Here is a 17,874-nt window from a genome sequence, read left to right as displayed (position 1 = left end):
CCTGGGCTTCTATTTCTGACCTCATTCCTGCCACCACCCTGAGTCGGGTCTGGTTCAGAGTTTGGCTGGATCTTGCTGTTCTTGTCCATTCGTTTGTCCATGCTTTGCACAAGCGCCACACTGCTTGAGCTATATAGAGTTGTGGAAGTTTGGATTTTGGGTAAGGCAAGTCCTGCTTGTTTAAAATGCCTTGTTTTTGCATTTTCTTTACTTGTGATTTTAGAATTCCTTTGAGTTCTTTGTAACATAAGTTTCCGAGTGAAGCTGAGAATGTGTTTCAAGTGGTAGTCTTGGCGCCCGTGCCCCTTTGGGTGCCAGCCTGCTGCTGAGGTAGATGGGAAGCAGGGGACCCAAGCCAGAGCTTGCTCTGCAACATCTGTTCCCTCTGCTTAGCTGGTTTTGTTTGCTTTTATGTCACTGCAGGTCAGGAGAGGCTCCCAGATCAGGAAATGGGGGACGGAAAAGGCCTTGACATGGCAAGACGGTGCAGCGTGACATCAGTGGAGTCCACAGTGTCCTCGGGGACCCAGACAGCCATTCAGGATGACCCAGAGCAGTTTGAGGTCATCAAACAACAGAAGGAAATCATTGAGCATGGCATTGAGCTGTGAGTGTGGCTGCGGTGCTGGGCCGTCTCGGGGCCATTGACAGAGCTCCTTCTTCTCTAGCACCGGAGGCTGACTCCAGGTCAAATACCTGTGCAGGGCCTGCTGACCACCAGGCAGGGAAGAGCATGGGAGTGCCTGAGGGAAAGAGGGATGCCTTGGATGGAGAAGCCTTTATGTAACTCAGCAGACCTTGATTTCCTGTTCTAATACAAAAACACTTCAGAAAACAACCAGGCATAGTGGTTTAGGCTTTTAATCCTAGCCCTTAGGAGGCTGAGGAAGGAGGATGGCCTTGAGTTCAAAGCTAGATTGGGCTACATTGTAAACTCTGAGAAAACAAAGCCACCAAAAAATAAAACAGGCTGGAGAGATGGCTCATTGGTTAAGAGCACAGGTTGTTCTTCCAGAGGTCCTCTCCTTAGGCTCAGTGTTCAGCACACAACCATCTCACCCTAGAGGATTTGATGCTCTCTTTTGGCCTCTGAGGGTTACTACATGCATGTAGCTTGCAGACATACATGTAGGCAGAACACCTATACACATAAAATAACAATAAAATCTTGAAGAAAGTAGAGACAAACAAACAAACAAACAGAAGGCACCTACTGCCTGGAACATGTCTGTGCCCAGGGAAGCTCAGTGCTCACCCTGTTTGCTTTATGCTAGGTAGGTTTTTCTCAGCCACTTATAATTTGTAGCTGACACCATACTTTGACAAACCTGTTTGAGACTTAAGCGTTCTGCACATCACCATGACACCATCATTGGGTGATTGCTCAGTCTTTGCTTCTCCCTAGTGTTTCATGCACCTCAGCACTTCATCTTCTGTGCTATTTACATTTGAGGAACGAGCAGGCACCTTATCTTAACAGTTGAAGTGAAGTACTCAGGCCTTGAGTGGAAGTGCTGAGCTATGTTCCTATCTCACCATCCTTGGGGTGATGTGTTTCCCCTAGAACTGAAGGAATGCTTTTTACTGAGTTCACTGCAAAGAGAGCAGTGAGCAATGGTTGAGCTTTGACAACATGAGCCTCACCTCACCTCTCCCCTGCCCAAAGTCACTGTTGGCTGCCTGTTCTGTGACGTGAGCTGGGCCTCACCTCTCCCCTGCCCAAAGTCACTGTCAGCTGCCTGTTCTGTGGCGTGAGCTGAGCCCCCCTCCCTGGCTCATCCCTGACGCACACTGGCCCACTGTCTATTTTCAGTCCTCTGGTCACCATGGTGAAGAACCCTCCTCTTTCAGTGCTCTCTGTTCATTTTAATCCCTCAAGCATGGGACATCATTCTTCCTCCACGAGCCTCCAAAACCACGTTGGCTGAACAAGTCTCATTTTCTTGTCCTTACCCATTGCATCTTCAGGGCCCTGGCCCATCTGTATATCCCTTTCCCATGTAGGAGCTAGCAGATGTCAAACTTACCCATTCGGTAGTTCTGCCTCTCCTTACTAGAAAGCATGAAGTAAATATCTAGGACCTAAACTGTATATTTAACAAAGGATGGAAATGTCAGTGTGGTTGTTTGAGGCTGTTAGGATGGCTCCTGGTCATCTCTGATCCACCTGTCATTTCAGATGACTGTGGCAGTGTCATCTGCCATCAAACATGCTAGAGGAAAGTGGGGAGGTCAGAAAGAACACACCTCTATCTGACTCACAGGTCTCCTTACTTGGGGTTAGAGAGATGGCTCAGTGGTTGAGAGCACTGGCTGCTTTACCAGAGGACCGGAGTTCAATTCCCAGTACCCATTTAGCAGCTTACAACTGCCTCTAACTCCAGTTCCTGGGGATCTAACAAACACACATTTACATGTGTATCAAAACACTAATGTACATAAGATAAAAACAAATTAAGAAAAAGAAATTCCCTTACTTGCTGCTTCTCACCGGTGGTTTGAACTTTGTATTACCACCGTCCTGTATCCCAGGTGGCTCTGTGCCCAGCTCAGTGCCCAGGGTTCAGTGTACATGGGTGACAGGTAGCTAAGCCTGCAGTTGGAGGGTCAGAAACTAAGAGCTGTGGAGGTACGGTGGTGCACTGTGGTCTCAGAACTTGGGAGTCTTCAACAGGGGGATTTCCTTGGGTTCAAGGCCAGCCTGTGTAATATAGTGGGGACCATGTCTCAACAAAATACAAGGCCAAGTGTAGTGATGGACAACTTTATCCAAGCACTCCAGAGGCAGAGGCAGGTAGATTTCTGTGAATCTGAAGCCAGCCTAGGCTGCAAAATGAGACCCTGTCTCAAAAAAACCTAAAACAAAGCCAGAGCATGGCTGGCGAAATGGCTCAGTGGGAAAGGTGCTTGCTGCCAACCTTGGTGATTAAAGGTTCTAGAGAATCAAATCCTGCAGTTGTCCTCTAAGCTCCATACTTGATCACGTGTGTAAACATGTAAATAAATAATGAATTAGTGGGAAAAACTTGATGGTAGAATTTGGGGAAGCTATAGAACACTTGACTTGCTGCTAGCTCATATTCAAGGTGCTCTATGGCCGTTTTCCTCAGATGCTAGTTTTCTCTCTTCTCCAAATTTTTAAGTAAGCCACCTGTGTTCTGCCTCCTTTTGATATAGCTTCAATAAGAAGCCCAAACGGGGAATCCAGTTTCTCCAAGAGCAAGGCATGCTGGGAACAGCTGTAGAAGACATTGCCCAATTTCTGCATCAGGAGGAGCGGTTGGATTCTGTAAGTTGGGGCCTGGTATGGCATGTTGCCCTGTGGGCTGATGTTGCATCTCACTGGCTTCCACCTCCAGAACACCTGGCCCTGAGTGCAGACTGCTCTGCACCTGCCTCCTGCGGCCTTGCTGTCCTTTGCTATGGGACAGAATCCCTTGATGAGAATGCGCTCAGCATTGGGGAACAGTATCAGAGTCCAAAGTGGTTGAGGGATTACTAGAAGCTGTTCTCTGGCTGAGTGTGTTTGTCTCTCCATATGTAAGCTTCATTTTTTTTCTCCTTCTCGTTCTTTCTCTCTGACAGGCTGCCCCACATATAGAAGCAGGTCCAGCCTTTCCCTGCTTCCCAGCAGTCAGCTGCTGTGGGCACTTAGGCCTTTGCATTTCAGCCACTGCCAACCTCCTTCACCCCATCTTTTTTTTTTTTTTTTTTGCTGTGGGCCATATTTGGCAGTTTCTAGATGTGAGTGTATGTTTGTGTTTCAGACCCAGGTTGGCGAGTTTCTGGGAGATAGCACAAGGTTTAACAAGGAGGTGATGTATGCCTATGTGGACCAACTGGACTTCTGTGAAAAAGAGTTCGTCTCAGCCCTGAGGACATTCCTGGAGGGCTTCCGCCTGCCTGGGGAGGCACAGAAGATTGACCGGTTGATGGAGAAGTTTGCTGCACGATACATAGAGTGTAACCAAGGGTGAGCGCTGTGGCAGCTGCTGCTTCCTCTTTGCCGACGCTTAGCTTGACTTGAGGTTCGAGTTTAGTCCCTGCAATTCTGCTGAGACACTAATATGTCTGTTTACTATGTGCCAGGCTCTGCTAAGCAGGATCCCACATGAGATTTTGCAGCAAGCTTATTTGTGTGCCCGTACTACAGACAAGGAGGTTGGGGACCAGAGAGGTTAAGTAACTTGTCTAAGGTCTCATGGCTGGCTGGACATGCCAACACTGAAGGGGTAGAAGCAGGAGAGGTAAGAGGTGGAGATAGGCCTGAGCTACCTTGTCTTAACAAATAAAAACAAGGCCTGGGGTATAGCTCAGTGGTAGAGCACTTGCCCTGGATGCATAAGGCCTTGGATTCAGCCTCCATGGGGCAGCAAGCATGGAGTAGAATTCGTAGTTTTCTTTCGTTACATGCTGATACACTTCAGAAGTGGCTGAGTAACTTACTAAAACCTTCCAACAAGCACCTGCTTTTATCTTGTGTTTTTAAATTTTATTTTTCTTATTATTGTACATTTGTGTGTCTGATGAAGTAGAGGAACGTGAGCCACGACATGGGTGTGGAGGTTAAAGGACATCTGTGGAACCAGTTTGATCCTTCCACTTTGATGTGATTTCTGGGAATTGAGCTCAGGCCATCGAGGCAAATGCCTTTACCTGCAGAGCCATCTCACCAGCCCTAGTCTTGGTTGCTTAATAGTCAGTTGCTGTTTTCATAGGAAATAGAGAAGGTTTGCCCTAACTGGGGTGAGGAGTGGAAAGAGTGCATGTGGAATGCATGACACCTAGCAGAAGTGAGGACTGACTGGGGAGGAGGAGAAGGAGCTGAGAGCAGAACACACTGTGCATTCATCATGCTAACTCAGTGCCAGGCCTGTTACGGTGTTCCAGGAGGAAAGCTGGGGCTCTGAAAGGGTTAGCATCCCAATTCAAAATTAGTCAACTAAGAAGTAGCCAAGGCAAGATGTCTGAGGCGTTACGGGCCCCCCTCTGCACAGGCAGCTGTGAGTGTCTGAACGCACTGAGCATGCTGGGGAACTGCTCCAGGAACAGTCCGTGACAGTTCTGTCCCAAGTCAGTTTCATTGTCATATTAATGAGTGCCAGCTCTGGCAGTGTGTGGCCAGGAGAGGCAGCCTCTGGTCATTGGAACCTAACAGATGTGACTGATTGATAAGAAGATGCGATGGCTTGTTGCTCACTTTGAGTGGGCCCTGCGCGGACCTGGAGACCGTGCTCCATTGCCCTAGTCAGTGGCTTCACCCTGTCAGATCCCCCTTTGTTGTATTTCTTGGGATTTCTCTTTCCTGGTGAGGCAGTTTGGACAGACGAATTCCAGGTTCCGTTCACACATAATGTAGCTTAGTGTCTGCTTTCCTTACCTAAAACAAAAATGTTGTAAAGCATATACTTTAAAACAGTATAAATATTTTGCCTTGTATTTCTCTGTTAAGTACTGCAGTGGATAATAGAAACAGTGAATAACTAATAACCAAAAAGGAATTTATGTGGTGCCTCATTGCCAGAGTTGAGGCTCTCAAGTGGAGGCTCAAGAGGCCCCTGGCATGTAAAGCGTAAGAGTTGTCCATCCCAGGAGGAGCCATAGCAGGATTGGTACCTTCGAGAGCATCTCTTGGTGTCCTGTGCTCGTTTCCTGTACTCTTGGCCCAGGATGCTCCTTGAGTCCTTTTTTATTTTTTTTTTTATTTTTTTTTTTTTTTGGTTTTTTTTGAGACAGGGTTTCTCTGTGTAGCCCTGGCTGTCCTGGAACTCACTCGGTAGACCAGGCTGGCCTCGAACTCAGAAATCCGCCTGCCTCTGCCTTCCAAGTGCTGGGATTAAAGGCGTGCGCCACCACCGCCCGGCCTTGAGTCCTTTTTTAAACATTACTTGAAGCCGCTCTACCTAGGGATGCCCAAGCTCTGATGCGTGGGCTCAGTTAGCTCCCTCTGTGGCTGGATTGTTAACTCTTGTTTGGTGATAATTCTTGTTCAGAAGACTCTGTCTGGCTCCATCATACAGTCCAGCAGGCCTGCTCTCGGCGGCCTGTGTCCCCACTAGTGCCATCCCCACTAGTGCCATCCCCACGATGCCACTCTCTATGGTTGTGTCTCTTATCTGAGTTCTTTTCCTTGCAGGCAAACCCTGTTCGCTAGTGCTGACACTGCGTATGTCCTGGCATACTCCATCATCATGCTAACTACAGACCTGCACAGTCCTCAGGTAAATCCCCACTATTTATAGACTGCAGCCACAGTCATAGCTGAACTTGCTGGGCCATTTCAGTATTTTAAAAATGTTTTTCTGTTTCTTTTCTTTTTTTTAAATTTCAGGTAAAGAATAAAATGACAAAAGAGCAGTATATTAAAATGAACCGGGGCATTAACGATAGTAAAGACCTGCCTGAGGAGTATCTGTCCAGCATCTACGAAGAGATAGAAGGCAAGAAGATTGCTATGAAGGAGACAAAGGAGCACACAATTGCAACAAAATCCACCAAGCAGAGTAAGGCCGGCCTGCTGCATACTTGGCCGGCAGCACTAACGTCTGTTATTAAAATAGGACACCCTATTCCCTTTCCTTCCTTCTTATGTCCCTTCCAGTGCCTCCCCTCACTCCCTGTCAGATTCATGGCCTCTCTTTCTTTAAATTGTTATTGTCACATATACACACAGATAAAAACACACAGATGTGTAAACATGCCTGCTGAGGCTGCTTAGTGTTGCTTGTAAGTACATGATTTCAGAGCTGACCCCTCAGCCCTGGGGAGACTAGTTCTCTTCAGAGCAATCCTCAGTTGCTTGTAGGTCTTTCTCTAGGGGGCAGGCTCACCTCTGCCTTTGGGTACATCAGAAAGTATGATTAAGTATGCTGTTGGTGATAAACTTAATTTGCATATCTAGGTACCTGAATAGTAATATGATTAAATTAATTATTATGATTATATGGTTCCCTCATAATGTGATGCTTGCCAGATCTGTAATTAATAACAAGAAGGAATTTAAAATATGTAATCTAAGAACTATATTGTCCTTGTCAAAATTGTCCTCCCCAAACTGTAACTCAGGGTGACTGTATCAATGTGGCTGGGACTCCTAGTGAGCCCTGTGTGTGCTGTCAGTCTCTCAGAAGCTCAGGCGCAGTGCCGAGCATGGGGTCTACTGGCTCACCCCTTGGGCCACACTTAAGCTATTACTTACAACCCCCCAGCTCCCGGCGAGCAGGCCCTCCTAACCATTCTGCTTCATTGTCCCTCTCTGTAAAACGGTAACATTTGTAACAGGTTCACAAGCTGATGGAGGAATCTGTGAGTTAGTTAGGCTTTTGAGGCAGTCCCTGGCACAGGGCAAACACTGTGTGTGTCTTGTTTCCTTGCAGGTGTGGCTAGTGAAAAGCAGCGGAGGCTGCTGTACAACATGGAAATGGAGCAGATGGCTAAGACAGCCAAAGCTCTGATGGAGGCCGTGAGCCATGCCAAAGCTCCGTTTACCAGTGCCACACACTTGGACCATGTCCGGCCAATGTTCAAAGTGAGTGTCCTAGGAAGTTAGCGTGTTGCCAAGCCTGATTCTGCAGTTGGCCTGCTATAAAGTGTAGGGCAGATCTCAGTGGAAGAATGGAGAGGAAAGACCAGAGACTGGCTTCTGCGGGTGCCAGCTCAGTCATGGATGTCAGTCATGGATGGCCTCTGCTGTCTGGCTGTCTGGGTTTGAGTCTTGGCTTTGCTACTGTGCCACCATGTGGCCTTGGTCAGGTAGTTCTCTCTCTGTTCATTCTCTGTCAGTGCGGATGAGGATGGAGCGCCCTGATGGTTTCCTGGGGATGGAGTGAGTTAATCATTGTTCGGGGGATGACACTCTGAGAGGGCCCTTTTGTTTTTACAGTGACTTTTATGTGTGTACACAGTGTGGAATGTAGGGGTGAGCTGGTAGCCTATAGGAATGAGAACTCTTCCATTATCACATGGGCCCTAGGGTTGACATCAGGCCTCAGACTTGGAGGAAGTGCCCTTACTCACTGGTCTCTCCCAGCCTACGAGGCCAGTTTTAGGGTGACAACTCACCTACCTTATTGGCTTCAAGGTAAGATGAAGTGCAAGAAAAGACATAGTCTGAACACTTTTAAATGTTTAGAAAACACACGCACGCACACACACGTAAATAAGGAATGTAATTTTAAACTGTGGTGTGTGTTTGCCCCAGCCTGCCTGTGGAGGTCAGAGGTCAACATGCTGCAGTCAGTTCTTCCCAGTACTAAATTTGTGTTATCTGGCGTGGCAGACAAGTCTTTACCCACTGAGGTATTCTCCAACAGCCTTTTTCTCTGTTTTCGTTTCCTTTTGTTTTTTTGAGACAGGGCCTCACTATGTGGCTTTGACTGTCCTGGAACTGTTATGTAGACCAGGCTGGCCTCTGACTCACAGAGACCCATTTTGTTTTACCGATTAAAGGCAGCTCACTCACATGCTTGATCTGCATGCCAGCTTCTGGTTGTTTCTAGCTGTGTAAGAACTGATTCTGCGGGACTAGTGAGGTGCTCAGCACTTAAGTGCACTGGCTGCTCTTGCAGAGGGCCAGTGTCTGTTCCTAGCAGCCATCTACAGCTCCTGTTTCAGGGGAATATAATACTGTCTTCTACCTCAGTGGTCACCAGGCACTAACAGGACACACACATACATGTAAACAAAACACTCATATTCATAAAATAAATCTTTAAAAACCTGAATCTCAATCCCTATGTACAGTCATCAGGGAAAGAGACCATCTTTGAGTTCCTAGTGATGTGTGCTATAGGTGCAAATGTTAACCGCCCATTTACTAAATAGTACATTTATATGACCATAGTCTATAGGAACTGTTTTATACTGTGACTGAAATAGACCGAAGTCAGGCTGCAGTAGACCTGACATCTTGGCTATTCCTGTAATGGACGTGGTATACTCTGAATGCTCTTTGCCATGTGAAATTCTGGGTGTTATTGAAACTTGCTTCCTCGGCAGCTGGTGTGGACGCCGCTGCTGGCAGCCTATAGCATTGGCCTGCAGAACTGTGACGATACGGAGGTGGCCTCCCTGTGTTTGGAAGGCATCAGGTGTGCAGTCCGCATTGCCTGCATCTTTGGAATGCAGGTAGGTAGAAGTGAATGTGTGTGTGTGTTTAGATTGTTAAAGCTTTGAAACTACCAGGAATTTCCAGTTGACCAAATGTTTTGGCAAACCACTTACTCATGCCCACTGAGAACAACCCATGGCTTTGGGCTAACAATGCTCCAGTGGGGAGAATACTGGGGTCCAGATTAAAACTGACTAACAAAGACAAAGGAGCCTCTTTGTCCACCTGTCACAGTGACCTACCCTGATACTTACGTGTCTGACTGAGGCCATAGCTCCCTACAAAAGTGTGTGGTGTGATCAGCTGGCTGAAGCCCTCCATTTCGTCCTCAGCATTTCCACAGTGGCTGCTGCTTTGTGTGAGCCATTGTTTCTATGATTTCCCTGTCTCCCAGCCTGCTCTGGAAAGGCAGATGGTTGAATACAGCATTGATGTTTCTATAAACCTTGTTTGAATCCTGAAACATTAAACAAATCAGTGCAGTCTTTGAGCTGTTTTGTAGTCACAAGGTTGGTCCTTCGTACTCCTTGCTTCTAGGTCAGTGAAAATCTGCCCCGGGGTTTGTTCAGAAAACTTAAGTCTTCTGTCCCCAGCCTTCTTTCTTTTGATGGTTCTGAAGGTTCTGAAGCTGGGTTTCAAGATCTACTTTGTCACTTCTCCAGCCTGAAGGTGTTGGCCCTCCAAACTCGAAGTCACATCTTGTCTCTTCATTTATACCCCTCACAGGACTGTTGTAAATGTTAGCGCTTATGCCATAGTCTTGGCATCCAGCAGAGACATTGGAACGTGGGCGAGGTAGACAGTGTACGGTTGAGGTCACTGCAAAGAGCTAGTTCTCAGGTGTAGTTGGGCACAGCAAGCCTCAGCTGGTCCAGTGGTAGAAGCATGCCAGCGTGGGATGGCTGAATCCTGGTGCATCAAAAGCCTACTGTGTGCATTTGGAAATAGCAGTAAAGCTCTGTGCACCAGCCCACCATATGAGTGAGTCCCAGCGCTCCTTGGGCTTCTCTTTCAGCTGGAACGAGATGCCTATGTTCAGGCCCTCGCTCGCTTCTCCCTGCTGACAGCCAGCTCCAGCATCACAGAGATGAAGCAGAAAAACATCGACTCCATAAAGACTCTCATCACTGTGGCTCACACCGATGGCAACTACCTTGGCACCTCCTGGCACGAGGTAAACGTCTCTGCGCGCCTTTGCTCAACATGACTCTAGGTCTCTGGTTCCTTTTATCTCCTGCTCAGTTGGATGGCTGGTAAAGTGAAGCCTTCCTTTACCTCATGAATCTGAAAGGTGCCCTTTAAGAGAGTCATCTTGCGGAGCAGTGGTGGCGCGCACACCTTTAATCCCAGCACTTGGGAGGCAGAGGGAGGCGGATTTCTGAGTTCAAGGCCAGCCTGGTCTACAGAGTGAGTTCCAGGACAGCCAGGGCTACACAGAGAAACCCTGTCTTGAAAAACCTAAAAAGAGAGAGAGAGAGAGAGAGAGAGAGAGAGAGAGAGAGAGAGAGAGAGAGAGAGAGAGAGAGATATCTTGGTAAGGGGCACACACATCTGCTCACTGCTGAAGGAATGAGCAGGTGAAGTGGCATTCCAGACAGAAAGAACAGAAATGCACAGACCCCAGGCCAAGTGAGAGACGGCCCAGAAAAGTGTGGAAGCCAGGGAGGCCATGTGCAGTCTGAGAGACAGAGTTGGGGAGCACGACCTAGGTCTGAGCACACAGGTTGAGTGGCATGGGAAAGAGAGGCCTGCTCCAGCCAGTGTCTGTCTCTGTTGAGCACTCGGTGAGGTTTGCAGATACACATGTGATTGTGTATGTGTGGAGCCCAGCTTTCCGGTTCTCCTGTCTGTTGTTCACATTTGTACACAGTGACTGACCAAAGACTGAACTCTCCTCTGGCCCGAAGCAAGGCCTCACGTCTCGCACCTTCTCTTTTGTAGATCTTGAAATGCATCAGCCAGCTGGAGCTTGCTCAGCTGATAGGAACTGGGGTGAAGACTCGCTACCTTTCTGGCTCTGGACGGGAAAGAGAAGGGAGCCTGAAAGGCCACAGTCTGGCAGGAGAAGAATTCATGGGTCTTGGCCTCGGTAAGATAACAGCCCCAGTTGGCCAGCACAGAATCACAAGTTAACAGTAATGAAGCTCTTCTTGTCACACCAGGACTGTCTGTGAATTCCACAGGCATGCTACTTCAGCTGTCTTGTTGTGATTGAGTAAAAGCATGTGTTTTCCCAGTGTGAGCATGGTGGTTCCTGTTCCTTCTCCACCAAGGGCCATGCTGAGACTCCCTGCAGTAGGGCCTTCACTGTCCTGCCTGTGGTCTCAGAGTAAATAGTTGTCCCCATCTCTGCTGTGAGCTGAAGGACTCTGGTCCACGTTGTAGTGACACTAATAGTCAGTGTGGTGAGCAGCCGTGCCAGGCATATGTGTGTCTGCGCCTCACCCAGTTTATCTATGTGAGCTCATTTGGCTCCCCCAGTGACCCGACGAGACGAGGACTGCCACCTGCCCATCGTGCAAACTCAGAAAACTGAAGCACGGGGAAAATGATGTGACAGAGTCACGTGGCATGGAAGTAGCCTAGGCTGCTGGGTGCAGTACAGTGGAGCAGCCAGGGCAGCCACTGCAGTTCAAGGTCTGGGGACACAGGCAGTGACAGCACCTACTTCTTTGTGCCCTGGACGATGACTGCAGTTAAATCCTGCACAGCCCACCAGTGTCCAGCAGAAGAGCCACTGTTTTCTAGGAGTCCTGGACTACTCACTTGCATCAAGTTTGTTTCCTAAGCATTGGGGGATTGCCTACAGGCAAGAGAGTCTGCAGTAAGGGTCTATGTTAATCCCAGACTGTAAGCTCCTTACTCTGTCTGCAGTGGAGCTGAGTCTGTTCTTGCTTCTGGTTCTACTTGCTTCCTGGTTCTCATTCATGGCCTTTGTATGTGCCTGAGGCAAAGGGCACTTCCCATTGTTTGTGTGCTTTTCTTTTCTTTTTTGAGGCAAAGTTTCCAGTAGCCTGAGCTGGCCTCAGACTTACTAATGTAGCAGAGGTTGGCCTTAAACTTCTGATTCTTATGCTTCTGCCTCTGGTGTGCTAAGAATATAAGTGTGCCCCACTGTGCTCAGCCTGGGTACTTCGTTCTGATTACTGGATGGTGCCTGGAGTCCTCCTGATAGTCCTCCTGATTTTGTGTTATGTTTTAGGTAATTTGGTGAGTGGTGGTGTGGACAAAAGACAGATGGCCAGCTTCCAGGAGTCTGTTGGTGAAACCAGCTCACAGAGTGTGGTTGTCGCAGTTGACAGGTGATGACTGTGTTCTCCAGTGATGCTGCACCGAGAGTGCCTGACATCACGTGTTAGCTTCTGGGTGTGGTGGTTTCTAATCTGTGTGACTGCTTATGTTTCCTCTCTGCCTTTTCTGAGTACTTGAGAAATTTCAATTTCCCCCTCTAGAATTTTTACTGGCTCTACCAGACTGGATGGAAATGCAATAGGTATGTATCTTGACTTTTGTGCCAACAATATACGCCTCCCATTGTAATTGTGTGAATGTCACCAACTGGGCTTCCCATGTGTTGCTGTCTCTCCCCTGTAGTTGACTTTGTCCGCTGGCTGTGTGCTGTGTCCATGGATGAGCTGGCTTCTCCCCACCATCCTCGAATGTTCAGCTTGCAGAAGATTGTGGAAATATCCTACTACAACATGAACCGGATCCGGTTGCAGTGGTCTCGGATATGGCATGTCATTGGAGATCACTTCAATAAGGTAACTGCCTGCACTTAAAGACCACTTTAGCGGCCACTGAAGGACAGCAGGGGCTAGGTTCATGAAGGATGTAATGGGAGGAGTTGGCCCCATCTGGGAGGTTTGTCATCCGTTCATTTTCTCCCTGTGAAATCATGGACAGTTTGATAGGAGCAAAGCTGTGCCTATATTTGGATAGGAGTCGTGTAAAATGAATTAAAAGTCCAGTGGTGGGCTAGAGAGATGGTTAAGAGCACTGACTGCTCTTCCAGAGGTCATGAGTTCAATTCCCATGGTGGCTCACAACCATCTGTAATGGGATCTGATGCCCTCTTTTAGTGGGGGACAGTGTACTCACATACATAAAATAAATGAAAATAAAATAAATACTATATTAACTCATATCCATGGCTGAGACTATAGCTCAGTTGATAGAAAGTGCTTGTCTACCATGCACAAAGTCCTAAGTTCAGTCCCCAGCACTGCATACACAGGACATGGTGGGGTATGCCTGTAATCCATCATGGGATGATGGTTATCAGTAGCTGTGGAACACAGTCTAGGCCAGCCTGGATACATGACCCCTCCCCTTTTCTTTTTTCTTTTTCCCTTTTTTTTTTCTCTTTCTTTTTTTTAAAGGTCTTTGAGGCAGTTTCACTATGTATCTCTGCTGTCCTGGATCTCATTATGTAGATCAGGTTGACTTGAAACCCACAGAAGATACTGCTGCCTCTCTCTCCCAAGTGTGGAGATGAAGGGCATGCACCACCATGCACAGCCATGCACATATTATTGCTCCTCTGTTTTAAAAATAACCCGTATCCAGGAAAGGCTAACACCACAAATGTTACTATAGTAGCTGGACCCCTGCTGGGCTTGATGCCATGGGGAGCCCTGTGGTCCCTTCCTGCCACCCACGGTAAAGCCATGCTCACACACTGTTGAGCATCAGAATTCCTTACACACAGGCCCCCATTGCTACTGTTAAAACTGTCACTTGTTTGTAAGTCAGAGACAAGCCAAAAGACATCCAGGATAGCCATTCTAAATCAGTTAGCTGCGGGTGTAGGCCAGCATGACTATACTTCTCTACTCAAGGTTTCATTCTGTTGAGAGGGCTGGAGCCGTGACTCCTTCTTGAGTTCCTGTCATGCAAACATGAGCACCTGTGTTTGATCCGAGAACCCACAGACAGGCTGGACTAGGCAGGGCACATTTGTGACCCCAGGGAGTGGCAGACACAAGCTCCTGAGAGCTCACTGGCCAGCCCATCTAGCCAATCAGTGGGCTCAGGATTAGCAGCAACCTTGGCTCAGACGATAAGGTGGAAAACAGCAGAGGAACACACCTGACTCCAGCCTCTCCCCTCCACGTGTGCATACCACATACGTACCCAAAATAACCAATCCCTAAAAGGAAAGAAAGAGCAAGCACATGCTGCCATGCGGTGCACTTGTATTCCCAGCCAAGGAAGGAGGCAGGGGCTTGTGGGTCTTCCATTGTGACCCCTGCACAACATTGGACCCCCCTCAGCCAAGAAGCAGCATTTTCTGTCTCTAGATGTGCGTCCCGCAGAGATTGCAGGGACTGCTTGACTTTGCTGTTCTGCTGAACCAGCTTTTCGCTCCCTGTCCTGCCAGGTCGGCTGTAACCCCAATGAAGATGTGGCCATCTTTGCTGTTGACTCACTGCGGCAACTCTCCATGAAGTTTCTGGAGAAGGGAGAATTAGCCAACTTCCGGTTTCAGAAGGATTTTCTGAGGCCGTTTGAACATATTATGAAGAAAAACAGGTAGTGCACATCATTGTGAAAACAGGTAGTGCACATCATTGTGAAAACAGGTAGTGCACATCATTGTGAAAACAGGTAGTGCACATCATTGTGAAAACAGGTAGTGCACATCATTGTGAAAACAGGTAGTGCACATCATTGTGAGGGCCTGGGCCTCATTCCCTGTCGGTGTCTAAAAGTCTGTCTCACCACTAACCGCGTGATGACCTGTCTTCTGTCTTCTTGGTGGTAGTGTTGAACAAATGGATAAAAACTCCTTTTATCAATGCATAGTTCAAAGAATTGGGATTATCTTAGCCCCTGCTTAGAATGTCTGAAGTTCTGGTTTAATCGCCAGCATGTATCTCCCCCCCCCCACACACACACAGATATACATACATATATGTGTGTACTTGTATAAATACATATATACACATCTCCAAGAAATTGGAAAATTCTGTGTAGAAAACAACCTGAAATCCTGTTTTATGAGGTTTCGAAGTCGCCCCTTCTTTGCTGCCAGTCACATTTTTACTTTGTGGGCTTTCCCTTTGCCTCCTCCAAGTGGCTGCTGTGTGGTCAGTGAACACCGGCCTGTGCAGCCTGCTTCTTCCCACCTGTGAGAGACCAGAGTTTGCCCATGACTGTGAGGCTTCCTAGCTTTGCCGGCATGCATGCAAATCCATCACAAGTGTTTAGGCACTATGTGTCTAACTTGCTGCAGTGGCAGGGACTGAACCATTCATCCTAGCATCACGTACTATTAAATGTAAAATACCATATCTCCAATCCTTGTTGTGTGTTTAGCATGAACATAGACCTTGTTTCAAAGATTTGGTAGCATGGTGACTTCCTGACTGAAATGTGGGCAAGGCATAAAAGCCAACAGAGTGGCTTCAGCCACAGGCAGTATATTGTTGAGCAAGAAGTCAGAGATTCCCAGCCCCAACTCTGGTCCACAGCCCAAATCCTTATAAACCCAGATCCCTCCATTCTGTGATTCTGTCTAACATTGAGTAGCACTTTCTCAGTAACCTTACAGTTGCAGGGTGCTCACTCGGATTCCAGAGTGGGATAGGAGAGCTGAGACAAGCGAGTATGCACTATGATGTGCTTTCAAACCTAGTTTTCTCATGTGATGAGAGGGCAGAGTGTCTCTATCTTCCCACCCTCCCACCTCTCGCCAGGTCCCCGACCATCCGGGACATGGTGATCCGATGCATCGCCCAGATGGTGAGCTCCCAGGCAGCCAACATCCGCTCAGGCTGGAAGAACATCTTTGCTGTGTTCCACCAGGCCGCCTCTGACCATGATGGGAACATTGTGGAGCTGGCCTTCAAAACCACAGGCCATATCGTCTGTAAGTGTCTCAGTTCCCACCTGGCTGACCTCTCACTTGAAGTCTAGCACATGACCTCTTCTTAGTTGTCCATCTTAGTGTTGTGGGGACTTCCTTGCTGTGATGAGATAAACATGCTGGCACGGTTGAAAGCACTTGGCATGTGTTCATCTTTACAACAGTCTAGAGAATGAGATACAGTCAGTTCTCAATTCTAGCAAGTCTCATGTCTGGTCCACAAGGTGGACCTAACCCCACCCCTCTCCCTCTGCTTTTGTTGTCTTTTGAGAACACAAGAGTATGTAAAAGAGCAGAAAACCCAAGTCACCAAGATGCACTCTGAGCTGAGGTAGACTAAGGTGGCTCTCCCCTCATGGCATGCAGAGGTCCTTTCTACAGTCTGCCACGGACCACGGTTTCCACCTTTTCATGCTTTCTGTTGGCGATTTCACTTTGAAACTGGCCCAGAGCATGATGCTGAGCCCAGAGTATGTATTGATGTGTCTTGTACAGAAATACAAGCTTGCTGCAGGTGGGAGTTGTGGTGCTGTTGACTGTTGGTTTAGTTCTGATGTCTTAACAGTGCCTGTTAGACAAAGTGTCAAGAACAAAGGGGGCTGGAGAGACGGCTCAGCGGTTAAGAACACTGACTGCTCTTCCAGAGGTCCCGAGTTAAATTCCCAGCAACCACATGGTGGCTCACAACCATCTGTAATGGAATCTGATGCCCTCTTCTGGTGCATCTGAAGATAGTTCACACACACACACACACACACACACACACACACACACACACATATATATAATCTTAAACAAAAACACAGACAAGCTCTTGGTCACTGGTTGATGAGTAAGACGGGGTCATGGGAAACTCCTGTTTCCCCTGGGAACAGATGTTTAGTATTCCATAGTTGTGTTCATGGACATTGCAGACAAAACTACTGAGACTTTGTTTCCTCTATTTTATCAAAGAGGAAATTGAGGCACAAAGGAAGTATGTCAGTTATGAGAAGCCTTCTCCAGCAGCCCCGGTGTGATGGGATTCTCAAAGGCAGTTGTCCCTGACGTCCATTTCCAAACCTTGTTGCCTTTTGTCTCCCCAGCGACGATCTTTCAGCACCACTTCCCTGCAGCCATTGACTCCTTTCAAGATGCTGTGAAGTGCTTGTCTGAGTTTGCCTGCAACGCAGCTTTCCCTGACACCAGCATGGAGGCTATCCGGCTCATCCGCTTCTGTGGGAAATATGTCTCAGAGAGGCCTCGGGTGTGTCTCCCTTCCTTGCTTCTGTGGGCGGGCCAGAAAGACATGGTGCCAAAACTACTGACAAAGCCCTTCCCATTGGTAGTGATGTGCATGCGTCAAACGTAAGGCAATCCTTCTGCCTCAGTCTGCTGAGTGCTGGGATTCCAGGCATTTACCGTTATATCTGGCAGTTCTTCATACTGAACTTTTCTCCGAAAACTGTCCTCCTAAAAGGTGGCAGTATCCTAGCTGTCATGTTTAGGCAGAAAGGTCAAGAAGCTAGATGTTCCTTAAGAAGGAAAAGGAAACAATTGGGCTTCAATGACATGGTGAAGAGTGTTTGCTGCCTTTCAGAGGACCTGAGTTTGATCCCAGCACCACCCACATTATATAGCTCTCAGCTGCCTGTAACTCCAGCTCCAGGGATCAGACAGCTTCTGGTCTCTGCAGGCTCATACTCAGTGCACACTGCAAGCTCATACTCAGTACACACTGCAGGCTCATACTCAGTGGACACTGCAGGCTCATACTCAGTGCACACTGCAGGCTCATATACTCAGTACACACTGCAGGCTCATACTCAGTGCACACTGCAGGCTCACATACTCAGTGCACACTCCAAGCTCATACTCAGTGCACACTGCAGGCTCACATACTCAGTGCACACTG

The 17,874-nt window shown here is 47.9% G+C and overlaps 1 protein-coding gene across 3 annotated transcripts in view; it reads left to right on the top strand.

The window, feature by feature from the left end:
* The window catches only part of Arfgef2 (ADP ribosylation factor guanine nucleotide exchange factor 2), an 83,702-nt gene that overhangs the window by 43,016 nt on the left and 22,812 nt on the right, over nucleotides 1-17,874 (top strand). For all 3 annotated transcript variants that reach the window (XR_003711701.1, XM_028769524.1, XM_028769523.1), the window contains exons 14-28: nucleotides 424-607; nucleotides 3,178-3,289; nucleotides 3,768-3,973; nucleotides 6,137-6,221; nucleotides 6,332-6,503; nucleotides 7,377-7,528; nucleotides 8,998-9,126; nucleotides 10,125-10,283; nucleotides 11,051-11,198; nucleotides 12,312-12,411; nucleotides 12,562-12,602; nucleotides 12,704-12,873; nucleotides 14,493-14,644; nucleotides 15,811-15,983; nucleotides 17,066-17,226. Coding sequence is in view for 2 of the 3 variants with exons in the window: in XM_028769524.1 (XP_028625357.1) it covers nucleotides 424-607; nucleotides 3,178-3,289; nucleotides 3,768-3,973; nucleotides 6,137-6,221; nucleotides 6,332-6,503; nucleotides 7,377-7,528; nucleotides 8,998-9,126; nucleotides 10,125-10,283; nucleotides 11,051-11,198; nucleotides 12,312-12,411; nucleotides 12,562-12,602; nucleotides 12,704-12,873; nucleotides 14,493-14,644; nucleotides 15,811-15,983; nucleotides 17,066-17,226 (2,144 nt within the window). In the remaining variant the exon portion in view is untranslated. The remainder of the gene's footprint in view (nucleotides 1-423; nucleotides 608-3,177; nucleotides 3,290-3,767; nucleotides 3,974-6,136; nucleotides 6,222-6,331; nucleotides 6,504-7,376; nucleotides 7,529-8,997; nucleotides 9,127-10,124; nucleotides 10,284-11,050; nucleotides 11,199-12,311; nucleotides 12,412-12,561; nucleotides 12,603-12,703; nucleotides 12,874-14,492; nucleotides 14,645-15,810; nucleotides 15,984-17,065; nucleotides 17,227-17,874) is intronic.

This window comes from Grammomys surdaster, unplaced genomic scaffold (assembly GCF_004785775.1).
Source record: "Grammomys surdaster isolate TR1022 unplaced genomic scaffold, NIH_TR_1.0 193, whole genome shotgun sequence".
Taxonomy (NCBI): Eukaryota; Metazoa; Chordata; class Mammalia; order Rodentia; family Muridae; genus Grammomys; species Grammomys surdaster.
Note: the sequence above shows the minus strand (reverse complement) of the source record. Positions and strands in the feature narration are given on the sequence as shown.